At 39.3% G+C, this 27374-nt stretch overlaps 1 protein-coding gene across 1 annotated transcript; it reads right to left on the reverse strand.

Annotated features, from left to right (window-relative positions):
• Positions 1-2013: 2013 nt before the first annotated feature.
• LOC139712451 (cilia- and flagella-associated protein 69-like) lies at positions 2014-26998 on the reverse strand. Its single transcript, XM_071624267.1, has 23 exons — positions 26912-26998; positions 23594-23656; positions 22733-22798; positions 21446-21632; positions 20584-20756; positions 19920-20080; positions 19018-19113; positions 18411-18476; positions 17424-17484; positions 16702-16794; positions 16046-16123; positions 14228-14447; positions 13826-13990; positions 11702-11817; positions 10903-11103; positions 9594-9786; positions 8206-8343; positions 6468-6616; positions 5336-5461; positions 4377-4463; positions 3705-3766; positions 2863-2905; positions 2014-2225 (listed from the first exon to the last, which is right to left on the reverse strand). The coding sequence occupies exons 1-23, from the start codon at positions 26996-26998 to the stop codon at positions 2091-2093; spliced, it is 2766 nt and encodes a 921-aa protein (XP_071480368.1). The 3' UTR covers positions 2014-2090.
• Positions 26999-27374: the final 376 nt, after the last annotated feature.

Raw genomic sequence — 27374 nt, forward strand, 5'->3', positions numbered from 1 at the left:
TATACATGTGGCTTATGTACAATCATATGTACACTTGTTACAGGATGTGTTTTCCTATTCAAAAGAGGTGTGCAGTACAAGATACCGGGTAAAGGGGTAAGAATGTGTGTCCCATAGCCAAATGTATTGAAGAGTAATCAATAGAAAGTAATTATTTAGCTACATTAAGTTACTTGTTTGGGGGTTTTTAGTTCTGTTCATACACTTTGGTTTAAATTTGCTAGGGGAAAGGACTCGTGTGTCATAATTAACTAATTTCACTGATCGACCAGTTGGCACAATTACTCAATTGCTTGTTTGACAGTCAACTCTATTAAAAGAGAGTCAAGTTGTGAATGTAATGCACCTTGGTTATCCTTGTACCGTAATTCTTTGAAGCTTGGTATGTGTACAAGTGTTTGTTCCTGGCAGAAATATTTTGGGGAAAATCAGAAAATCAGTTGTTTTTTCTTCATGAATATCAGTCTTGGGTAAATGCAGCACAAATGAAGTTCTTTGCATGTCACATTAAAGAGTTGGAATGCTGGAAAGTAAGAGGCACAGAATAGAGTGTGATGCTGCAAAATGCAAATAAACCCCTGAAATGAGTGGTTCAAGTCCAGTAACATACTCTTAGCCAGTAGTGATGAACTGGTGTATGTATGTATGTGTTAAAGAACAAAAATACAGCATTTTGGTGTTCATAGTTAGCTTACAAATTCTATGCATAATCATTGATCACTGGCCAAAATGACAAGATCGTAAAAGCATATCTTCCAGCAATTACTTTGTGTAGATGCTTCACTGTAGCAAAGTGTTTTAACTGCACAGAGCTGGCAGTAATATCTAAAATCAGTGCCTTGCCCGATTGCATTCATTGATCGATGGATTGATGTGTTATTGTCTTTTTTTGTGATGCAAGAGTTTGAGCTGGACATAGATTTATTTTGTCACGACAAATTTGTCTTTATGATTTTCAAATAAACTGGAGCCTTCCGACAAGAATGGTGCCATAAATGGAATTTTTTTTTTCTTCCTTGTGTTGTCATTTCTGTACATTTCTGCTACATTTCTGTACACACAGCAAATGCAAGACATACATTGTTCAGAGAGTAGTGTGATAGAATCAGTTTCTTTCCACAGCAAGGCCCACTTTGTTTCAACATAGAAATACTCCCTCTGCACAAAGACAGCAGACAGTTCATACCAGCAACAACAATATGTACACATCGTACATACGTACAGACAGATATCAGATAGTGACATTATACAATGTGTAGTATATGGTAGTCGCATGTTTGATTAGGGTTATGTGATTAGTATGTGTAGATCTTTTGATCGTTTCAGAAATACATCATGTAGTACATCACTGTCAAGTTCCATCATGTGCAGTTGAAGCAGTATGTGATTTGAACAAGCTTCGTATTACCCAATCCACACAATGGGCCTTTTCTGCTGAACTGTTGCCTAGATCGTGTTCGGTGAGCAATGCTATCACAGTGACTGCATTATGATGCATGACTGGTTAATAAAAATAACACCTTCATCTCCATGTCGGCAGCTGGTGAAGCGCATTGAAGTTCTTTGAATTTCTTGAGAATTTCATCATTACAGTTGAAAAAACAAGCTTTAAGTTTCTCACATCACAACAAACACATGCAAAATTTTAAGATTTTCCATCTAAAGTTCAGACATCTAAACTATCAGAGGTGTATTTCTGTTTTGAGGGTGATATGAGAACTTATTGAGCCTGGATGGTAATTGAAGTTCTCCTTGATCAATTCTAGGATGAAGAGAAAGTATTGAATGGGACTGTAACACACAACAATGATGGACATCTGCTTGCAGCGGTGATAGCCTTCTCTCTGTAAGTAACAATGCTGATGAGATTTTGAGCCAATGAAAGTCCAATGTCACATTTTCTGAAAATTTGATTGAAATGAATATCGTGCATCACCATCATAAAGAATGGTGTTCGCTGAGTCACTATGGGTAATACTGGTAAATGTCCTTCTCTTTAAAAAAGTGCTCGAGGGTAATAAGGTCGGATCTTGTAAAACTCCCAATTTCAAAGGGTTCGGCTGTATTGAGTGTCCCTAGGTTGGAAGCTATCATGAGACGATGATGGACGTCTGGTTGCTGAGGGTAACGCCCTTCTCCCCCTCCGTGTGGCTCTTGATGAGGGTGGATCCATCCAGGATGTCTCGAGGGGTGCTGTCCACCATGATGCTGCGCCCCTGGAAAGTCTGCGGGGGAAGAGACGATGAACGGTTGGTGTTAAGTGGAGTCAATAGATTTCAGAATTGTGTTACACAAGGAGACACCATATTTGACCGTGCATCACAAAACCAACAAAAAGTCGCAAGCCCTGATTTTATTTATAGGAGGACTCAAAATAGATGAAACGGGTCACCTTAGACAATCTTGAGTTTTTCATATTTTCTGAAAGAGTGATTCGTCTGCTATATTATTAAAAAATTTGGGATCATAAAATGAATGGGAAATTGTGTTTTTAGCATTTATTCTAGAACACACTTTTGTAGAACAGTGTGATTAGGTACATGTATGTGTTCGAGCCCCCTTTTCATTTCTTAAAAATTCTTTACACAGTTACCCTCAATAACATGGTAACCCCCTCCCCTTTCTAAAACTACATGTATGTGTGGCAGAAACATTTGGCAGTGCAAAATTGAAATCAGTGATTCCAGATATATTGATACCACAGGTACTTTTAACTCCTTTCAGTACAGTTAACACAAATAGGCCCTTCTGTATTGAATTTACATAGAGCAGAAAGTTCAACATCCAAAGCATAATTGCATTAAAATACATTGTAAACGTCAGTCAATTTGAAATAGGTGTCAATATAAGAGCAGAACTTACTGTGGTTTGCAGGGAGGGAAGATCAACGTCGTGGAATGAGTGCCTGAAATGCAAACAAAAATACACAGAATGCAACTAATCAATTGTAAAGTAGTTATAGCAACTATTGTTACAACATGGATATAAAAATGTTTGCCATAATACAAATTAAGTATCCTGTGGAGTGGACATTTTCACACACTTTGCACAATGTTACGTCATTGCAAAAAATTATGACAGCCATGCAGATACATTTTGTGAACTAGATGCCAACATGAGTTTACATTCATCAGTAGAAGCATGACAACAGCTTGGAAATCTAAATCACAAAATTCGGCTTACTTACACCAACTGAGCAGAAAAAAAAAAAACAACATTACACAAAATTCTTGATTCTACAATACGACGGCGGGGTAGTAGTACATGTAGTAATTTTTATCCACTGACAATTTTGACTTGCTTAAAACTGCAGAGCACAGTGAGCTTTATGCTTTGATGACTTCAGGGGGGCGTTTCATCAACGAGTTCGTCGGAGGTTTTCACCGACAAATTTGCTATCAGCCAATCAGACGCAAGGATTTCAGTAGCTTTTAACAGTTGTCGGTGTAAATCACCGACAAAAAGTTTCATGAAACACCCCCCAGAATGAAGCTTTGTACAAATAATGCAAGGCATTATCCATTCTGGATTAATCTTCCCTAGGATTTCAACACGGAACATTCTGTGCCTGACAGGAAGCCCCCTGTAAGTGATGCAACTGGCTCTCTCTCTCCAGCACTATGAATCAATCATATCGCGATTGGCAAGAAAGCGAGAATGCACAATGGACAATGGGTCAAATGTAAGGGAGTGGAAAAGCTTACTCTGTGTCCATCTGCTTTGCTCTGGACTGGTCAATGGCGATGTCCTGTCTACCTTTGGACGTCTGCAGCAATGAAACAAGAAAAAATTTAATACCTTAATACAAAAAGCTTTTATTGATGTGCAAAGTGAAAATATTTCTGTAGAATAGATCAAATGTTGATTAGACTTACCACTGGATATTAACATTTTGGAACACATGTCTTAAAATTGACTAATTTATGTGCTTGCAGTCTTTGATGAACTTTCATTAGTCAGATATTTGAATCATATAAATAAAGCATAACCATATTACTACTATGATCATGTTGAAAAAAAAAAAAGTTTAGTATCATGTCAAAGCTCAAATAAGAGAACATTAAAGTTTTAAAAAAAGAAGAGGAAAGGAAGTGACCAAAATAAAGCAACGGAAAGAATGAATAATTAGTCTGGAGCAAGATTTAACTTTGTACCACTGGTTGAGATAAAATGTTCATGTACAGCTTGTAATATTTGTCACTTTTATTGATAAACATGCACACTTGTCATGAACAAGCAGAAAACTGTGAGTTTTGTTTTCTATTTCTTTTCTTTTTACAACTTTTGAAGGAGAGGTATCGGGTCTCAAAATTATTCAAACATTCCTTTTGGGGGGTCAAAGGTAAAAAAAAGAAGAGAAATTGCTAGAGTCTCACCTTGAGAATGGCATAGTTGGAAGTCCTTGCCACAAAGTCATTCCACTTCTTGATAGACTTCTCTCGCTGCCGATGATTTTCCTTGATCTGTTGGGAGTGAAACAAACACAGAATAACTCTATTTGCCATCCACATTCTATCATCACAGAGCGTAGTCAGTGGTAATGACTAAAAAGGAAATATTATTAGATGCCATTGCACCACAACTGTGACACTAACCCACTTCTTCTGGCACTGAACATAAAGCATGAAAGCTTTAAATGTGTTTGTCTGGAAGCTATGAAGAGGAAGATTAAAAAAATATGGCAAATCTATATGAATAATCAATGTCTTGCATCTATGCTAACACATGCACACAGATTAATGAAAGGAGACAAAAGTACAAGTAAAGTCAAACTCAGGTTTTAACTTTAACTCACACTGAGCTTTAAAATATCATTTTGTGCAAATAAATCTGAATTTTTAAGAAAATAATATCAATGAGCATCTCTCATTTGCATAACTGGTGAGAAAGGGGGAGGGGAGGAGAAGAGGAGGAGGGAGATTTCTGGTTGCCACAATATTCTTGACTGATCAACCCTTGCACTATTTATCATTAAGATCCCTGAACGGCTCCATAGGTCCTTCCTAGGGCTGTCTACCACACATCTACTCTAGCTACCTCCCCTTCCCTTACCCCTTACCCCTTACCCCTACCCTACCCCGGTGAGTACCCATCCAGGCATCCCCCTTCCCTACCCTGCCCTGGTGGGTTCCCATAGAGGCCTTCCCCCTCCCACAACCCTGCCCTGGTGGGTACCCACTGAGGTATTCCCCTCCCCCTACCGTGACCTTATGGGTTCCCATTGAGCCATTCCCCCTCCCCCTGCCCTGTCCCGATGGGTACCCATCAAGGCATTCCCTTCCCCCCCCCCCACCCCCCACCGCCCCCTGGTCTCGCCCTACTCCCCAAGGCCCACCTCTGAGTACAGCTCCTGTTCCTCCAGGAGAGCCTGCTGCCTCTGGGCATCCAGGAGGTCATTCTGCTCCTCTGTGATGGACTCCGCTAGCTCCTGGCTGGAGCGGCCAAGCAGTTCCAACAACTCCTGCGGGGGGGGGGGGGGGGGGGAACAAAATGGTACATTTTAAAGGTCAAATGGTAGCCCTGAACAAACTCTTGAGTCAGGCACTGTTAAAGTAGACATTTTTGCTTGAGTAGTTTTTCCTGCTCAGCCAAGTGAGGTGAATTTCACATGGTTTCAATTCCATAGATTCAAAATATGAACTTGTATTACATACAGCAAACAAAATTTTTGTGCGATTTTATTTTCTCGCTAGTTGCATGTCGCATTAAATGCGCGAAAAATTCTACAGCCCAAAAATTTCAATGATACAATATTCCTCTGGTAAGATAACAGCTTAGGCTATTTTCTAACTTTGTAATATTATCTCAGAAGTTATGGTAACAACTGCTTATCTTTGCAGAAAAAAAGTAACTGAACTCAGCTGCCCAAGAAATAGATTGACAAGAAATCTGCTTCACGTGAACTACACTCAGTAGACCCTACTGTAGCAGTGTGACATATTTATAGATGCTCTCAGAGTACATTTACGATATCTTTGAGACAAACAGTGATGATGTCTATGGGAGCCGCCTTAATTTCAGGACTGCCACAGATATTCAAACAGATCGAAGCACTACACATTGACTTGGTATAAACAATTACTCATTTCATGCAGAACAAAGAAAATTTAACAAGTACTTCGTAACCTTGACTGAACTGACTGTAGAATAACTGAAAACTTCTCTTCTAGACGTACAATTGTAAGTGTAGAACACACACGAAATGGCACACTCACAAACTTACACACACATAAACAGTGGCTTGTTTTCATAAAGGTGGTATTAATCAAAACCATGGTTCAAATTTAGTCAATGGACTAAACTAAGTAACTAAATTTAGACCACCTTCGTGATTATGGGCTAGTGACTTCAATAAAAACTCAATCAACAGGCCCCAAGTCCAGTGAAACATGTGATCTACTACTGCATTATGATTTCTACACTGAACAAGAGAAGAGATAGAGAGAAGAGATAGAGAAGGAGTGTACCTTATCTGGTGTGACCGGCCTGACGTTCTCCTGGTCCAGCTCCGAGGCGATCTCGTTCCAGATCTCTCCCTCCTTGAAGTCCATGAATCTCTTGATGAGGATGAGCGTGACGTGCTCCTCGGTTGACAGGCCCTTGGGGTTATCGAAACCTGTGCACCGTACAAACCACTCAAACGTGTGAGCACCTTTTCTCTCTTGCAACATGGAGATGACCAATACATGATGTTCTATCAAGGAGTGCTTTAACCTTGATTCACTTCGAACAGTGTTCAGTGTTAATGCCCTTATGGGTCTTAGTTGACAATGTCTGGCTTTTGATTTTGTCATGACATATCTATATTACAGATCTAAACTCGGTATAACGAACACTGCTATAACGAGATATCGGTTATTACGAGGAAATTTTCCCGGTCCCAAATTTCCTTCCACACAAGTCTATGTGAAATGCTACTCTTATAGCGAGATCGGCTATAACGAAATAACTGCTATAACGAGATAATTTTTGTGATTTCCAAACAAAGAAAAACATAGCAAATCAAACCTGATATAGCGAGGTAAAGCAAAATGTCTTCGGGTAAAGCTTAACCTGTGCTATCATGTTCCGAGATTGTAAAGCTCGATGCGCCAAAAACTGTCTTGTACACACATATTTTCTTCAGTTCACTCTACAGCTAGCACCGCATGTTGTACGTGTAAGAAATGTGTGTGTGTGATACATGCAGAAAATGTGGTGGGACGGCCGTATACATGACATCATCATGACGTTTAGCAAGTGTGAGGCAATCCGATGCTGTGATTGGCTTTCCACGTAGGGAATTCCCCATCTTCACACACACGCAGTCATAATGTACATACAGAATGTGTCACACACACAGACACACAGCATTGTGCAGACCATATTCAAGTTTTCCACACACAACACACCCATACCATAACCACACACCAATCCACAGGCGATCTTCACACAATCGCAAGCTATAAATTACAAATTCAAACATCTACAATTAATAAGAAAAACATTCTTGATATCAGATTTCACTGGCGAAAAAACATCTTCTTACCCATAAAGGTGAGTAATTACCTCACACTCATTATCAAGTTATCAGTATTGATTGAAAGATGATGGGTAGTCCCACATGTGCAAATTAATGTCTTTATGTTATGCTTTCTTATGCCTACTGATATAACGAGATATCGGCTATAACGAGGAAAACGACTCGGTCCCGACCATCTCGTTATATCGAGTTTCCACTGTACTATACTGTCATTTCACTCATAAAGAATGTGTATTTAACACCTGGAAAGGTGTGTGAATACCTAAAATTTCACTACAGTACTTGAAATATAAATAGGGCTTGAGTCTGTGGATTTCATTCAAATGAGGCATGCATGTGCCTGAAATCTCACAATATGAAAAAAGAAAAGAGGCTTGACTTCCTACAAATGCCACACCTATTTTCAATTCTTCAGTAACCACATAAAAATGTTAAAGTGTGCTCTGTACTGCTCTTATAGGGATAATTTCAAGATCAAATCAGTCCTCAGAATTTGAGAACTGTTTCACTTAGTCATTTTGGCACAACAGCTTGCACCCACTTTGCCAAATTCTAGAACAATCTTGAATATCTATGTATCCTTCCCAACTAGATTAGATCTGAATCTGTCCCAACTTCATATTCATTGTTAGCTCGATATACCAGGTAGTTCCCATTTAAGTGAAACAGTGCATCGGACTTACCCATCTTGCAGAAGAGGGAGTAGATCTTGGCCCGCATGTTCTCCGAGATGTCTGTGATGGCGTGGCTGGGCTGAGTGGCTGGGAGTGGCTGAATCCCTGCCTCTAGCTGGAAGCTCCCCATCAGGGGGATGCTGGCATCTGGGGTGGCAGATTGGGTGAAAGAATAATATCGAGGTGTATATCTGCATGTCTCCTGCTCATAATAAGCAATCCCTTCACACCTACAGCCAGTGAGAGCTTGCGAAATTGAGAGGTTGATTATGACTAGAAAGACACCACAGGGGCATTTCATGGAGCGTATAGGTCAGATATTTTTCTGATAAACTGTTATAAGCTACTGAAATCCTTACATCTGGGGGGCGTTTCATCAACGAGTTCGTCGGAGGTTTTCACCGACAAATTTGCTATCAGCCAATCAGACGCAATGATTTCAGTAGCTTTTAACAGTTGACAGTGTAAATCACTGACAAAAAGATTCATGAAACGGTCCCATTGGCTGAATGCAAATTTGTCCAACAAATCTGTCAGACAAAACACTTCATGAAATGCCCCCAGATTACACACTGCTTTTTAACCCTTTATGTTGAGCACAAAGCTTAATTTGCCACACGTTTTCAAAAGCATTTACTAATCCTTCTAAACCTGACTTGGTTGTAAGGTTTAGCAAGCTCACTCAGGTGTAGCAGTGTGCCTCAGTGCAATATGAAGACCTTGGTGACACAATAGAAATTAGGGGGACTGGGGGATTAGGTAATCTCCATTCACTGACAATAAGTTTCCTGACATCCAAGTCAATCAATGAAGGAAGCTCTGTTGTTTGTACTCTGACCAGCAAAGAAATCTCATTAGGTTTTAACAAAGGGAAAGTGAAGCTTGCTTTGATATCAGAGATGGTGTGGAAAGTTCTTTGATGCCATTGAAAGATAGAATCAGAGCTGCTATACCTGGCTGGCTAGTAAGGACTGCACAAGCAGCACCTTCAGCATTAATACCAGGTACATGAAAAGGTGTAATACAATACTTGAAATAAGCTGAAAATATTGATAATGTAACAACTGACATTAAAAAAAAGCCCTGTGCCCTTTTATCCTTTTTAACCCGTTGAAGATGGACTGATTTTGCTACAATACGCATTTCCCATAGACACCTGCCTGAGTATACTCAGAACTCGTCTTCAACGGGTTAATGTCTTCAATGCATATTTCACAACTAAACATCTTTCTGTTCTATGAAGAAATGATGTTTCCCTCTTCTAGTAAGCCTACCTTCCTTCTGCTTACTGATATGTACAAATGAGCTGTAGATGAAAATACATTTGAAAAACAAAGCAGAAAACTGATCAAAAAGACGCTGGAGAGCTCATGAAATCACTACATCCTACCACTCACCTGCTAGGACCCCATTCTCATCCCGTCTAACTCCTATGTTAGTCTCCTCCTGCCTCCAGACGTCTACCAGCAGGCTGGCCACGCCACGCTCCTCACGCCCCTTCCAGGCCAGCAGGTGGCCCACCGTCTTCGGGTTCTCACACAGGTCTGTCAGGCAGCCCAGAATCAGGTTGTGTGTGTTCCGGTGCGAGGACTATAGTAAAACACAAAAAGAAGAAATATATGGTGGTTTGGTTTGCTTGAAAATGACTAATAAGTGATCCTAACTGAATTACATAACTGAAACACCAATAATAATAATAATAACATAATACATTTATAAGGCGCTTAATACAGATGTTTCTAAGCGCACAGTTTACCGGAAAAATTAATATTTGTACCAGAATAATACCAAAATACCAAAATACAAGTACAAAAATACAAAAACAAAAAAAATAGATACAGTATATAATTACGATAAATAATGAAAATGAAAATGAAAATCAAAATCAGTGTGCACCTCCATCGACCGACCCACAACTGGACTATTCCAAAGGACTATCTACTAAAAAGATAAGTCTTCAGCAAAGTCTTAAACTGATGAACGGAAGTGGCTTGATGTATATAGGCGGGTAGAGAATTCCAGAGAGAAGGGGCAATTGTAGAAAAAGTACGATCACCGTATTTTGTGGAAGTACGTGGTCCAGGAGTCAATTGCATTGTAGAGGATGAACGGAGGGATCATCATAATCATAATGCACTTCATCTTTCTCTATTCACAGTTAGAACCAACAAGTTTCTTATGTCTAGATTACCATTAAGAGAGAATGATTCAACTTGAACATTTAATTCTTACCATTCCTGTCCCAGCAACAACAGGAAACAATCCCAGACAGAAATTTGTTGAATGTGAATTGGAGAAATGACCCTTTTTTTTTTGCAGCATGCAAATTGTGCAAATTGCTAACCACAATGGTGTACAGCATGGTACTGGCACTAAAAACATTGTGAAGACAAAAACATTTGAGTACATTTTACTTTCACAAATTCTGGCTAATTGCCAAATTTGTGAAAGTTTAATGCACACAAAAAATGTCTCATTTTACAGTCCTCCACATTCACCCGAGACCAGGGCCCTGTTTATAAAACATGTTCTCAACAACAAGTTACGATAGTTGTTACAAGCTACTTAAATCCTTGCGTCTGATTGGCTGGGAGAAAATTTGTTATAGAAATGTGGCAGTTGTTACTGATTACAAGTTTTATGACCCGAGACCAAAATTTCTACTAAGCAAAAGGAGGGTACGAGAAATCCACCTGATCGCCTTACCTCAAGTAGGTTCAGAAGGAGGAAGACCCCCTGTCCCTCAAGGAACTGGTCCTCGTTGATGTAGGCTCCAACCACACAGCACCAGATGTTGTCCACTGCAGCCAGCATGAGGCGGTGGTGGCCCAGGCCCCGATTCAGCTTCTTTGCATCGGTCTTGAGGTAGCGCCGCACCACCTCCACCCCTTTCTCTCCATACAGCTCCTGGGAGAAAAGGAAAAGAAATCAGAATACATTCAGGTGCCATGACTTGATGGCTCACAGGCAACCTAGATGAGTCTTTAAAAAAAAGCTGCTACGTAATTCCTGCAGACTGGTTTAGATATGTGCTGCTTTTTTCTTCTAAAGTAAGGCTGATTATCACTCAGATAGGCACAGCTTCAAGTGAACTTAGGCACTTACTTTCAGAGCGAACTTTCTATATTATATATCTGAATACATTAATCTCATGACAATCATTGCTCATAAACATCTATATTGTTCTGTACTAAAAGTGATTTTAAATTCTATCAACACAAGTGATGAATTTGATACTCACTCATGGCATACAACTCATGTTATTCTCTTTCAATCTCAATGCATTTCTATGAACTCTGTTGATATGGGTGACTGTATCAAACGAATCTTGCATGAAGTTTGAATATGATTAGGGGAGAGTCTATGTGATTTGGTCGCACCCTTGCAATACAATGTACAATGAAAATAAGAAATGCTACGGATGCTGTGAGTTTCCTTCCAGCAATACCAGCTTGAGAAGAGTGAGCTATTTTCACCCTAGAGTGGTGTATACACTGTTTCCTACCTTTCTGTGCATGTTGCCCTCACAGAGAACGGAGAGGATGAAGAGCATGTCGCACTGCATCTCAACATCGATGGCGTCGTCCTCGATGCTGGACCTCGTCGCACTCAGTAGGATGTCTGCCGATATTCAAAGAGTTCAAACATACTTGACAACATTTCTATATCATTAATAATAGAGAAACTCTTCTTCACACTGTATACTGATTTTGAGGTATCATTATAAAACAACATGAGCTATACACAAAAGAAGATTGTCATCGAGGGCTTTCTATAGCTCAGTCGGTAGAGCACCGGGCTAGCAATCCGGAGGTCTCGGGTTCAAATTCCGATGGAATCCCATTTTCTTAGCTCAATTTTCCACTAATAAATATTATTCATTTCTGGTCAGTTTTTCTGTTTGCGTTTGTTACATACTAAAAAAACTGCATCACTTCGGTGATCCCTCACATTTATCCCCAAGTTTAATTATCCTTCGGGTTTATGCCAGGTTCAAGTGTGTACGTGTGTGTCACACACAAACACACTGCTATGGCTTCTGACCATTCGAGCATTGAGAATTTAGGGTTTCTGGGACGAACACAGAACTAGGGCTTTCTATAGCTCAGTCAGTAGAGCACCGGGCTAGCACTTTGGAGGTCTCAGGTTCGAATCCCGATGGAATTCCATTTTCTTTGCTCAATTTTCCACTCATAATTGACATTGTATACACTGAAACCTTCTCACTTTTATGCATACAACCTGAATGAGTTTGACTATCTCAAAACATAGAAGAAACATTAGTGAAGTACGAGTTATTTTGCAGATGACACTTGCTTACTTGCCCACCGCAACTATTTGTTACCCTTAAATAATAAACTCTGTAAATGATGAAATTGGTAATATATTTGAATGGTTTTGATGTAATAAACTATTATTGAATACTAGCAAATCTCAATATGTTGTATTTAGATTAAGAGGGAAAAGAATCCAAAATGACATTGTTCCACTTGATATAGGCGGTAACCAGATTGATCGAAGCCAAAATGTACGATTCCTAGGCGTTATAGTCGATGAATATTTATCGTGGAAAGACCACGTCAGTTACGTCTGTACTAAAGTTTCTCGTAGTGTTGGTATCATATCCCAGTTACGTCTCTATTTACCAAAAGAAACCTTAATTACTCTGTATAATGCCATAGTTATGCCTCATTTAATGTACTGTAATGTAGCTTGGGGAAATACTTATAAGACTCATATAGATAAGTTGATTGTTCTTCAGAAAAAAGCTGTAAGGTATATTACAAATTCAAACTTTAGAAGTCCAAGTTTGCCATTGTTTATTCAACTTCATATTTTGCCATTTGAAAAATTAGTTATCTTGAGTTGCTTGATTTTTATGTTTAAGACACAAGGTGATCCGAAATCTTTCATGACGGATGCGTTTGTGTTAAATTCTACCGTTCATGCTTATAATACGCGTAAAAGTAATCTCATTCATCAACCCTTTGCAAGAACTCAAACTGCCCAAAATTCATTTGTATATGTTTGTATTAGAGAATGGAATAATTTGCCATTGAGAATTAGGTCAGCTTCATCACTATCCAACTTTAAACGTACATGTCGCATTTATCTTGAGGGAAATTTGTAAAACAAGAATGATCAGGGAAGCTGAATTTAAAAGTATAGTAAAATAGAAAGTATCTTTCTGCAATTTCATGTAAATTATATGTATGTGCATGAGAGTTTTTGTGACACATGTTTGTGTGATTGAATGTGTGTGTGTGCGCGTGTGTGTGTGTGTGTGCTTGTGTTGCATCTGTCCTATGTAAATATGTAACTATTATACTTCTTGTTAATATGTTTAAAACTTTAGTATGTTTTGCTTTGTTTTATATGTTTATCCGGGACCCCTTTTTTACAAGCTCTGCTTCTTTTGGGGTCCCAAACCATTCATTATTCTTAATGCTGTATCCTTTTGTAAAATGTCAAATGTTTAATGAATTGGTTAAATAAACTTGAACTTGAACTTGAACTTGAACAAACATGTCAAAATTTGCAGCCTCTGACCAGACCTCACTTGTGTCCGCCACAAAACTCTTCAAAAGTAAATCAACTAATTTTTCTTAAACTTTTTTGCTTGCCTTACCTAGCAACTGGTTGATGGCTCCCTGGTCAACCAGGTCCTGGTTGACCTCAGCATCGTTAAGTGATACCACGCTCCTCATGAGGTGGAGGCAGTACCGCATCTGGGCTCGCTTGTTGCCGCGGCCACCCTTCCCATGAAAGGCATTGCCATGTCCAGCAAAATCATCTGATACAACAAGAGAGAATAAGAAGAATTCACAATGAATTTGAATTTTTAATTTGAATTTTTATTTGAAATATGATTTGTTTTACAAGGTCACTACAGAAGCAATGGATGCTTGTAAAAGTAGCCACAGGACCGCCAGCTTATGTCCCCTCAAGAAGACTGGGCAGTAACGAACGAACGAATCAATCAATCAATGACTCTATGAGAAGCTATGAGAAATCTGGTGGCACAGCTTACCTTTGCCCACACACCACTCCAGAAGCAGCAGCAGTCTGGTGTTGCCCTGGCATGTCATGTAGTCCTGGATGCAGAGTGGGGCCAGGGAACACAGCGCCCCCATGGCATGCAGCTGGATCTCCTCAAACTGGGCGGGGCTCCACTCCTGGGGCTGGCTGGAGTTCTCGTTGCTGCGGATGAAGGAGAGAAGGGCCAGGATCACGTGACCCTCGCTCAGCAGCTGGTAGGCGGAGCCAGACAGAATAGGAGAGAAAAAAAAAGAGTGATGCTGATCTTGTGACAGACATACCTTCACACAAAATTGACTGACACTGTGCCAACCTTTACACTAAACCCTGCATTGCCGCGGACAGTCAGGAGAGATCTTATCTCTTTTACAACTGATTGTCCACACTGTTTTCTCAACCGTATCCCAGCTGCGAGGTAAATCGGGGCTTGGGGCAAGCCCTGTACTTGACATCAGACTTCGTGTGCACATTTGATGATTTATACAGCTGGGCGCTATCACTTTATGACCCAAGGTCACTCTCCCCTCCAAACTTTGTTCGGAGGGGACCCTATTTACTTTGTGGGGATGGAGAAACAAGTCTCAGTGAGTTTCCACTCAACGGTTTTGGAAGGGAAAGTCCAGTAGCAGGGGACTTTCCCCCGCAGCATGAACACGGGGTGTGATGACACTTGCAGCTGCGTGTCATGACCACGGAGGTAATTCTTCCCATTCTCGAACGATTGATGACTACCGACAGGTGGGCGGGGCCAGATGAAATGAGGAAAACGGTTAAGTCGATTACCCGACCCCACAAACCTTCATATGATTATCAGTAACAGTCACTGAGATGACAAAAGCAGGCTGATTACAATGACAGAAAGGCCAAATTTTGTTACTCTCTGGTGGCCTCTGCTGTGCAGCTGGTGGGTGTGTGGCCAGACAAAAGGAAGAAAAAAAGGCAATATCAGTTTACCAACTGACAAACTTCTACGTTAAAAACATATCCTGAGATAGCATATATCGTTGCTTTTCGTAAATGGAATCCATTCGTTATGTAACAGCATTATTTTGTAAATATCATTATTGCCAATACGGTGCTTACAGGTGACTATGACCTCACCCGACCTCACTTGTTTACCATGAATACAGTACAAATCTGCTAAGCTTTAGGGTAATACAGCATACTACAAGTGAAAAAAAAAATATCTAAAAGATGAAAGGAAAGACTTGATAAACATTATTTACTTTTTGGACAGCATGGTGCCTGCAGGGAAAAACAGCTAATAACTGTTTGGCATACAACATCTTTCAGCACAGCACAGCGATCTAAGCATTTTACATTTCACTCACCTATATTCATCACATGTTTCTGCATCCATACAATGCATGTACACCATTTTTACATCTTGCCTAATATATCTCAAGTGAAGTATCATGATTCATCCAAATCTGAATTCTTTTTATCATGGCTACTACAAAAACAATGAATAATTTGCGCTTATTCATGTCGACGTAGGGCAATTTGTCAATCAGTTGCAATAAAACATATTGACGCAAGAATTTATTAATCTAAATAAATGCACACTATCATGATTAGAACTAGCACTGGCTGTCGAGTGGAAGCTCGGTAGTCCACTAGATACAGCACCTGTTCAGTAATCATGAGATCGTTGGTTTGAATCCAACACGAGTATGCATACCGATGATTTTTTTTTCTTTTTTTTAAATCATGGCTACTACTGCAAAAACACTGAATAATCGGTGCATATTTACATTGATGTAAGGCAATTTGTCAATCAATTGCAATGTCATGATTCAGTTGTACTTACTGGGATGACGGACGGCTCCTGACTCAGGACAACCACTACGTTGATGAGAAGCTTCTTCAGTTCAAAGTCTTCGGGGCTCTATAGCAAACAAAACAAGAAAAGCTTGTCAATCAAAAAAGATGTAACAGTAGCTGGAGCTAGTTAGCCTTCAATTCAGGCCCCTACAATACAAATGGCTTGAGCAATATTATACAGTAAAGGCAAATATGACAAGGTTTCTTTTACCTTGAAAACTCAGTTTCCGTGCTTTAAAAAAACTGATGTTGTCGGTCAAACACTGACTTGGCAAAAGAACAAAAACAGAAAATATCATAGCTATAAAAGTCACATCTGAGCTCAATACATAAACAAGTCACCACAGCTTATAAACATACATTTGAGTATTACTTTTTTTTTTTCCTAGACTGTTTGTTGCTGTTTCTGTGTGTCTGTCTGCTACAACAAAGATAAATGTTGTCACTATTGAAATGCTGGAATGATAATCATGAAAAAAAGAAAATGCTTCTTGTATGTTTTGGTCTATCAATTTATTGGTAGAATATGACTTTTCTCTTTTTTCTTCTTCTTTTTTTTTTTTTTTTTTTTTTTTTTTGGGGGGGGGGGGGGGGGGGGGGGCTTTCTCCCCCAAAAAATAAAAGAATTAAAAGGTGACTTACTGTCCCTAGCTTGAGGTATTTCACCAATGCATTATGACTGCGGACCTCCTGGAATGTGGCAAAGAGAATCAAAGTCTTGGCATATCCAGTTTCCTGTTAGTGTGGGAGGAAAAAAAAAGAGAGAAAAGTTAGTGAAATGATCATATACATAAACGTATGGCCAAATGTAATTTACACAAATCATATCTGGTACATTCACTGAAATAATGAACACTCTTGTCACCTCTGATTTGAATGTGTCGCATTTGACCTATGACACTACAAGTTTTTAACTCCCTAAACATGACCCAATGGAAAACACCTGTTAGTAAATGGACAACCTTTCATCATGATTATGAGGTAAAGAAAGTAAAAGTACTTTATATGAATGAATGAATGAATGAATAAATGAATGAATGGATGAATGAATGAATGAGTGAATAAACCAATAAGCCATGTCTGAGTGAATGAAATAAATCAATATCTCTTATCTTCATATCAACAGATTAGCTTTCCATTTGACCAACAAAATGCACAAGTCCCATGACAACCAAATAAGATGACAAACAAAGCTCTAAGAAAATCTCCTATCTTTAATCATTGCTATCTTTGATCACAGGGGTTGATCGGAACACACTGTACCATATCAACAGAACAAGAGGCATTATATTACAGAATACAGCAACTGAACAGCGAATATTCATAATCAAAATGTCCTGGTCTTGGATGATGATTTAACTTACAATGAATGGTGCCTCTGGGTTGTTTGCTGCAGCCAGTGTAGTGATGACCAGAAGGTCATTCCTGAAAGAGACAAACAAGTTCAACTTCTTTGAACAGAAAGTATGCAAAGAATTGTGTGCTACCAAAAGAGAACAAGTCAACATTGACATTACTGCTTAAACTGCATGTTAAACATCTGTGCAAATGACAGAATATGTGTAACCCATGTTCAGAACAGAAATGTTCACACATGCATTTCATGCGACATGAAATGAGCACAAAAGTGTGCAACTCTTTGTTTGTTATAAATTAACTCTGCATAAGTCAAGTGTGCATAGTCGAATAATTGGCTAGGTCAGTGAAAATGAAAAGTCCTAATTTACATTCATAGCTCAACATGTGTATTCCTCTGTACAAGCAGAAGTTGATGCATTTCCTTTGGCACTCCCATCATGTTTGACTTACGCAGAGTTGACTGCACATACATTACTGTATAAGCTGTAATTTTCGCAAATGAGGAGGTCACAGACGTTTTCGCAAGATGTTTGTTTTCTGAATCAACACTGAAGCTACTGTAAGTGCACTATTGTCACAGCGTATGGTGACATTTTTGCGTGTTATTAAATTCGCGGCCCGACAATGATTCACGAAATTCGCGAAAATAACAGCTTATACAGTATCTTACATCTTTAATCTCAAGGTAGGTGTATTGTGGGGTATAGCTATTATGTTATTGGCAATTTTCTTCACATTCACTAGTCCTGTACCGTGAGTGAACTTACTTTCACGATGCTGACCAGTTACCTATCACCAACAGTATGTGCTGCCAAAGCCCTAAGCAGATCTAGCAGCTGTTAGCTGTTTGAAGTGTTTGCGCCATGGTCTTGACCATCCAGAAATTGAAAACACACAAAATTCACCTCAGCCAGCTGAGGGCCAAAAATAGATAGATAAATAAATCATACGAAAATGTCAGGTCTGACAGAAGCTGGCTTTAAGTTGCATACCTCAGTTGTCTGTCGTAATGGCTGTATCCATTTGTCATCTGATGTGTGAAGGCATCTTTCAGGGCACTGCAACACAACAATGTTCATATTCTTATTTATCCTCTAAGAAAATGCAAATATAAAAGCATACAGATAAACTTTTTGTCAAATCTAATTCCACTGAATATTAGTTTTGGAATTCTAATAAATCATAAGTATGTTCTGTCCCATGGTAGGTATCATTGAAGTGGACGAATTTTCAAGCTAGGAAGTAGGGCATCATAGACTTCGTTCCTGCTGTTTTTATTCTTTACTTTGTTCAGTTCATTTATCAAATTATAGATCCATCGATAACTAATTCATTTGTTCACTCGGCCATTTCTCGCCTGGTAATTTACAGCAGGGAATAGGTGTTGTACAATGTTATCACTACCTACATTACATTCATCTCACGTTCAAAATGAATAATGTTTCTCAAGCTTTCCTTGGGATTTTCGTTCATGGTTTTGTTTGTTCTTCTAGTGCCGGAATTCGACCAGCCAAGAATCAATATAGACGGCAAGTTTAGATAGGTGGTCTGATAGAAGGTGTATTCGTAGAATAGGGTCTGTCACAGTGTTATACTTACTCAATGCAAATGAAGGAGTTCAGTTGCCTGGCCATTTCCAACCTATCTCCATTAGCCATCAGGTTCCATAGGATTTCAATTGAGAGGAATAGCAATCTGTAGGAGAGTATAGAGGCATATTTTTAGGTCAGGCTTATGGACTCTAACTGCTAGAAGGCTCCTTGAAGCCATTGTGAGAGAATTCATTTCAAGTCCTTTGCCAAGATTCAGTCAACGACACTGTGAGAATGGTTGTGGCATTTCTGAAAATTTTGCTTTACTTCCTTTGACTTTTTTTGACTTGCCTATAGCTTGACACATGCTTCCACAAATCTTTGGAGTTGAAAACAGAAATTGTTAAAGACAAATTCATGCTAACACATGTGGTACTTTAACATCTGGGTAAGGATGTCCCACGGAACATTTTACAGATTAGAGATGGTGGAACCAGTATTACTCTATTGATATTTTGCATTGCCTTTCACAGCATAAAAGTCTGAAAATATGACGGATGCCTCGAGCAATACATCACAGAACATGAGTTCATATAAACTGAGAAACTTAGATTTATCACTCTACTGAGCATCAGAAGAACTATCTTTATCTGGGGCCCGTTGCATAAAAGTTACTATTATGGTAACTTTGCCATCCAATGGTAACTACCATGGTAGCAATACTCGACAGCCAATCAAAATCAAGAATTCCATGGAAGTTACCATTGGATGGCAAAGTTACCACAATTGTAACTTTTATGCAAAGGGCCCCAGATGTTATCAAACTGATTTTAGCTCTGTTTGTTATATTTCACTCTCTCACAGAACACTTATTACAAGAAACTTAAACACGGAGTAGAGTTCCTCTTTCTCTTCACTCTGTAAAGGTTTACGACGACTACTCGAGTTGCGCTATAAAGTCTGACTGACCTGCCAGATGGGTCAGGGTCATTCATCCTGCTGCCAATGCGGCTGGCTGCGTCCGCTGAGAGCATCTTGTTACAGTTGATGGGCGAGGATGTGGAGAAGTGCTGAAGGATGATCATCAGACGCAACTTGACCTCAAGGTCATTCTCAAGTAAGGTCAGTGACTGAAAGAAGATGGAGGAAAATGACAAAGCAAACTTGAGCAAGAAATCCATCTATAGGCTTTTCTGTAATTCATTTTTATTCTTTGTTTAAGTCAAAATAAATGACAGGAACAGTAGGATCAAGAAATTGAAAAAGACAAAACATACAGTCAAACTTTTATTTTTGCATACAGATATTTTCGTAAATGAGGTCACAGACATTTTGGAGAGATGTCTTTTTTTTTACAATTTGAGACCGAGGCTATAGTAAGTGCACTAATGCCTGTCCGTTCACTCCCCAAATCTAATGTGATCGAGATCAGGTGGCGATATTTGTGGCCCACGAGAGTATTTGCGATATTCCTGAAAATCAATCCCGCCTAAAAATAACAGCTTCTACAGTAGAGATCACACGTACGATAGTGATCTTAAAGAGATAATAGCCATGAACTGACAATTTATGGAGAATACGCCTCCCCCTCCATCCCCCTTTCCTCACGAAGCAAAGTAAGCTGAAAGATTACCTTGACCAGAGTTTCCGCAATGTCACTCCTCTCCACCATGGCCACGTTGTAGGCTCGGGTGGCCGGCTGGTGGTCCTGCACCTGCAGCCCCTTGGTGCTGCTGGTGTAGATGGCCTCCAGGGTGTCGGCAAGTTGGATGCGCACCTCTCTGCTGGGAACTCGCATTAGGTATCCTGCACAAAGCGGAGACGCACACACATATTGGATGCAAGTTGCGAGGTCTTACATGTCCGAATCTTCCAAATGTTGGATCTTGAGCATCCTACCGACAAGCTATAATTTGTTTTATTTGAAAATTTGCATGGTGATGTAAATGAGGAAGAGAGGTTTGCAGTAACATCATGTGCATGTGGCCCTTGAATAAACTGTTGCATGGCTAGGGTCCTCTTATGCCAAACAACAGTCCTTTCAAGGACTACTAACACGTGCTGTTACTGCAAACCTCTCTTCCTCAAACTATAACTAGGGGAAAACTATTGGTCACAAGGCATTCATAAATTCACAAAACTATTACATTTCAATATGGTGTAATCATATATCACACTAGCATAACTTTAATGGAAACTGTCCATATTGATTTATATTTGAAAGAGAAAAATTAGCAAATCATAAGATGATCTGAGAGATATATTTTTTCATAGTTTGAAAGGATGGAAAATTTGAGAGAAATTTCAAGCTCAAAGTGAACACTACACTTATTGGATTATGATTTATTTTGCTTGAAGTATGATCCACTAGCTGTTTGTAGAACTGGAGATAATATTCAATTAACTATAAGGTCCCATTATAAACCACTATGCACCCAGCACAAAGTTTATCCATCTACAATCAAGCAATGTCCTCACAAATCTAGCAGGCTTACCGAGTTGCGAGAAAGATTCGATGACGATCTGCGAGTAGGTGGCCTCATCTGATGACTTCTCCTTCAGGAAGGGCATGCTACACAGCCGCAGCATCTCAATCATGGGTTTGATGTACATGGGCTGCTCGTGGCTGCGGTCGGCACACACATTGAGGATCTTAAACACCTGCACCAGGTCTTTGAGGAGCTGATAGGTGTTTAGGAAGACCCGAGTCAAGGACAACACACAAAAGTGTATGAATGGGACTAGAGGGACAATGCGTCTCTACACAAGCTCTCTGGTGTGATTTGACTTTATCACAAGCCTCTGAGATGATTGCACTGGTCTACAATATCTGAAATCATATCATTCATTCCCCTCTCCCCCCCCCCCAAAAAAAAAAAAAAAAAAAAAATGAAAAGAAAAATGACAAACAATGCAGAAAAAGTGGAAGGAAAGTTGATTGCACTGCTCAACAAACCTGTCTCCATCATTTCCAGCAATTAAATCATTCCGATGACAAAATTAAACTAGGTTCATAGCCCCAGCGCACTTTAAGGTACAAAGTCTTATCTTGAAAGAAACTGGCTTAGTTGCTGATGACTGATAATGTGAGCTTCCATTATACATTTTTAATAGCATGGACAAGCAAAACAAAAGTCCCGATAAAGGTGAATGAAGTGCACATGAAGTGCACATGAAATAGTTCAATATATGTTTGTGGAAAGATAGGATGACACTATAAAGACCATAAAAATGATTATAAAGGGCAATAGCAAATTGACAACAAAGGAATGTAATGTATGTCAAATAGATTATTCAAATTATGCATTACCACCTTTAATATCTTTCTCCTGTCAGTTGGTCATTGGATCATTGACCAGTAAGTAGTGATTTGAAAAGGTAATTAACTACTGTATACGCTGAATATTTCACGAGGTATTTATTTTCGCGAATTTCGCGAGTCAGCTGCTATTCGCCAAATTAAACACACGTGAAAATATTCACTCTAATGCCGATATGAATGTGACGTTCGCGTATACATTGCTCAGTACAGGACTCCCCGATCACGAACTTAACCGCTCGCAAAATTGTCGGGAAGTGCCAATTCGCGAAAATTTAGACTCGCAAAATATATGGCGTACATGTATACAGTATTCAACGATAGATAACACATATTTGCATATTCTTATTTCTACAAAATCCTTTCCTTTCTTCCGTTTTTTTTTTTAAAGTCAATTACAGTTTTTAAGTGAAGGTATGAGGTCACTCAGCCATATCAAGTTGGATTATATAGTAAAGGATACAAAGCCAGCATTGAAGTGACGAATGAGCCTCTGAAGAGCATGGTTGTGTCTTTCATATAGCGCAACCTAGAACGAAATAAGGAAAGAAATGCAGTTGTATACTGTGCACATTATACTTTGTGCTTTAGAAATTGACACATGTTCTGAATACTGGGTACACCTTGGTGATACAAGTAGGCCTACATCGTGAAATATCAATGATTCTGCATTCTACGTGGCAAATATTGATTTTCCAAACCTTCAAATGCAGTTGTATTCCTTACATGTATTTGTTCTGCAAACTGCATTTTTGTTTTCTCAGACTATATATAATATTTGTAAGTACATATAAAACTAAGGGTACTTGGGACACTGGTGGGTTTGTTCATAACGTATCACCATTCTAACTGAGGCTTTCAGGGTTTTTTTAAACAACACATGAGAAATTCAGTGTGATACATTATTTGCAATTGTCTTGTACATTATTTTGATAGCAGGACAGGTATCCTCATTATTATGCAGACAATATTGATCTCATTTCTTTTCATATTAGAATTTCTGCAATGCACACTGTTTGCATACTACAGGGCAGCAAAAATGAATGTAACCAGTAGTTGAAGATGGACCCTCTTTGGTTGCACATGTCCTCACACTTTAACTAGCCAACCATTTTCAAGAAATTATTTTCTAAAATACGTCCATAATAAACATCTGCAGAATACTGCACAAATGGAAATATGATTTCTTGAATAGTTCAAGAAGCTTGTTGATTTCTTTTTGCCTTTCACCCCCCCCCCCCCCCCCCCCCCGTAAAGTCCTCCCTTTCATTAAACATGAAAATGAATTCATAATAAAATGACAAGCAAAGAATAAAATACTCACGGAATGTGGATCTGTCAACAGCTTGATGACCTTAGCAAAATTGACTGGTTGAATCTTTACACCCTGTGAAAAGTAATTAAAAGTTAGTGGAATAAAGTGCATGAGTAGCAATTGAAATTTTACATGCAAATGTGACAGCACAACTTAATTGTAGACAATATTCTTTGATGTTGAACACAGGATTATTCATTTCACATTCATAATATACAATTCCATGCAAATGTGACAGCACAACATAATTGTAGAAAATATTCTTTGATGTTGAACACCCATATTAATTTCACATTCATAATATACAAATACATTGTTCATTAATTATTAATTAATGAACAATGCATTTTATTATTTGTATTGAATTATTTGCCAACGATACCAACGTATTAGATTATTTGCCGACGACACCAAACTGTATGCCTCATGACACGAGGAGACTGATGATAACAATCTACAGTCCATGGAGGATCTGTATAAACTCACATCGTGGGCCAAAGACTGGCACTTATCTTTCAACCAAAAGAAATGTAAAGTAATGTGTTTTGGAAAGAGAAACCCTGGATTGACTTATTATCTAAACCCTGACGATACATCAGAACTGTTGACAGTAACTCATCATGAGAATGATCAGATTGGAGTAATATTCGACAGCAGTCTGCATTTCTCTAACCATGTCGACAGAGTATGTGCCAAGGCAAATAGACTGCTGGGATTAATCAGGAGATCCTTATAGCTTTTCTAACATGGATGGAAGAGGCATAGTACAATTATACAAATCAATCATTCGACCATCCCTGGAATATTGTAGTAGGGTTTGGTTCCCATGCCTAAAGAAGGACATTGTCAAACTGGAGAATGTACAGTGAAGAGCAACAAAGCTGCTACCTGGCCCGAGAAACCAGAGCTACACAGAAGGACTGAGGAAACTAGGTCTCCCAACATTGTCATATAGGAGACGCAGAGCAGATATGATCCAGACGTTTAAGATCCTGAATGGCCTAGATGATTGGCATAGCTCAGATTTCTTCCAGCAATATACACATTCCAGGACAAGAGGTCATATACTCAAACTCAGAAAACCCTACGCAAATTCAAATGTAAGGCAAAGGAATTTCTCACACCGAGTAGTTAACCTTTGGAACAGCCTACCACCTGAAGCCATCAATAGCAGCAGCATTAACACCTTCAAATCAAATCTTGAGAAGACAAGTCATGGAAACATAAATTCAACTGTTACCCGGATACTGAATTCCCATGATGCTCCTGCCCTACGCATGCAAATAGTAGCGCTTGAATAACACTTGCAGCAAGTCTCAAGAGGATGAAGAGGGGCTAATAAGTCCAGTTATGCCCAACATCAAGGTAAATCAAGGTAAATAAAATTAAATCTCCACACTTAATCAAAGTTGTACCTTGTTGTAGTGTATGTATGGTAGCCCTACTACATATCGACCACCTTCTTTTAAACCAACCGCGTATAATTCGCGCACTGAACACTTAGTACGCACTTCTCTGCGCGCAAAGCACATAAAAATGGATTGGCTTTTGAATGTAGATGAGGATGGTGTGGGAAAACGCGATAATTCATTGTTCATTAATGGTTTTAATGAAGGACAAAATTTCGAATGAATATTTTCACCGAATCGTAATGATAGCACAATGTAATGTCTATGGAAGTTTCTAAAAGGCTTCTAAAAAGCTTTGTACAACACGGTGTTCAATACAACTCGGTTTGCGTGCATTGTCAATGCAAGAATAGCGGTCGATCCTAATAACACGATTTACCGCGGGGAGCTGAAACGCGGCCACGCAAGTTCGTCGGCGATATTTTTGCACTGAAACTTCGAATCGAAAAGGAAACAACGGCATTTGATAGAGCTGGATTTTCTCAATCACGTAGGTCAACTTTTTTACGTGAATTTCAGTGTTAAATATTCTTATCAAGCAAATAACATTAGGCGGTCAATGAGTAGTAGGTCCAACCCTACCTTGTAGATCTATGGTACCCTGTAGTATGGTAGGTGTCCAACCTACCGACCGGGTCCATAACGACCGGCCGCGCATTATAATGGCATTGCGCGTACAGAAAGAAAATGTACGCATGGGACTACGCGCAACGGTGTTCGATTCTTCACTGGGCTACGCTACCGAGTAAAATGTGGCGAAAACAACTAAGTATTCCCTCTAAATTACCGAAATTTAGCAAAATCGAGTAAGGTTTATCGTGTAACTACATATAACTAGGCCTACCTTTGCTGACTCGTTGTTAGATGTAGAGTATCCTTCCGTAATAAATTTGACGATTTTGACCGCAAAATTGTCACCGCCGCTTGTACGATCGTGCACACACGTTACACATATACATGGCGTACATGACATAAATATTTTGTCGCCCGCTACGACCGTACGAGTTGATGCAGAAACGAGAAATGAATGTGAAACAACAAACCGACTCATCTAATTTATTTCAATTACGATGAAAAGTTTCCTAATGAAAATCAAGTCAAATTCATCAAACAGTCCTTCAAAAGTAATATCGAAGGATTCAAAATATATTCAAATATTATTGGGGAAAAAATGACGGCTAGAAAAAAAACAGCGGCCTGTCGAAAAAACGCATTTAAGTGCCCTTTATACGCATTGTCAGGGTGGTCGGTTGAAATGAGCAGGGCAACTGAGTGCGGAAAAAATGACACCCCACGCGTTCGAAGCCGCCATCTAAGAGCGCGTACCTCAGATCGCATTTTCAGTGCGCGCTTGTGAATCCGGAGTATTTTCTCCACACATGAGTAAAATTTCAGTCAAATTGTGAGATTTTTCACGTTTCTATTGATAGAAAAACGTTAGGTGTCCGGTATCATGAACACCCAACCATACTTATAGTCATATTTTACAAAACCTGCAAAATAACAATAACAGGGTTCTCTACCAAGAGTAGACAGTAAATTTACAAGGGTAGAAAATAGTTTGACATACTTCATAATACAGTAGGCCTACATTGTACAAAGTTAACAATCTGCACTAGACACTTCTCTTGTCTACTCTAACGTTAGAGTGACTCTTGCTAACAATTTCTATATTAGTATTTATAATCGGTCTAAATTTACTGTAACACTGCGATGCTCTCAGGATGCGATATCGCCCATAACTATAGTATATAACCATGCATTCACAATCACATTTTTAGTGTCTAAGCTAATCTAAATTTACAAACAATTAAACTTACGGTTACCGTTTACTTTAACAATTTAGCTATTCATTCGGCTTGATTCTAACGTTAGTAGACTCTATACTATTATTAAGAGTAAGACTACAAAACCTTACCTGCTTCAAGCCCATCTCTTCATCCGTAATGATGTGCCCTACCACAGGCACAGGCACAGGTGGTTTGGGTTGTAATTTAGTTGTCATTGTTCTTTGTGATACTCAACACTTCCGATTGAATCAGTTCAAATCAACCGTTTCATCGGATGATCGGAAAACTCGATGGCGGTAAACTGCCAAGTGAAGAAGAGTGACGATGTGGAGTAGATTCCAGAATGGAGTTGGATCTCCAAAAAGAGATTCTACTAAAGTATTGCGATATTGATGCGAAGATCCGTTGATACAACAAATAGGTTCTCTAATCCAATAAACGCATATGTCCTCTCCATTAAATTCGTCCGACTTTGTGTTGTGTACGATAGGCAGAACTGCTCAGCTGCGTCTTTCAGCTACAACACCACGGCCACTGAGCTGCGAAGAAGCCGAGAGCTCCGGCGCCGCACGACGACAGCTATCGCTGTAC

Source organism: Diadema antillarum, unplaced genomic scaffold (assembly GCF_040938485.1).
Source record: "Diadema antillarum isolate AM-2024a unplaced genomic scaffold, OU_Dant_1.0 seq00001808_RagTag, whole genome shotgun sequence".
In the NCBI taxonomy this organism is placed as follows: Eukaryota; Metazoa; Echinodermata; class Echinoidea; order Diadematoida; family Diadematidae; genus Diadema; species Diadema antillarum.

What these genes read in the sequence shown, in the direction of transcription:
- LOC139712451 (XM_071624267.1), bottom strand. Translation starts at nt 26,998, where the DNA reads ATGACAACTAAATTACAACCCAAACCACCTGTGCCTGTGCCTGTGGTA. An exon ending in AGGGCAACATGCACAGAAAG is followed by an intron (nt 11,104 to 11,701) that starts GTAGGAAACAGT and finishes CTTTTCTCCCAG; the next exon opens with GAGCTGTATGGAGAGAAAGG. An exon ending in GGCCGGTCACACCAGATAAG is followed by an intron (nt 5,462 to 6,467) that starts GTACACTCCTTC and finishes CCCCCCCCGCAG; the next exon opens with GAGTTGTTGGAACTGCTTGG.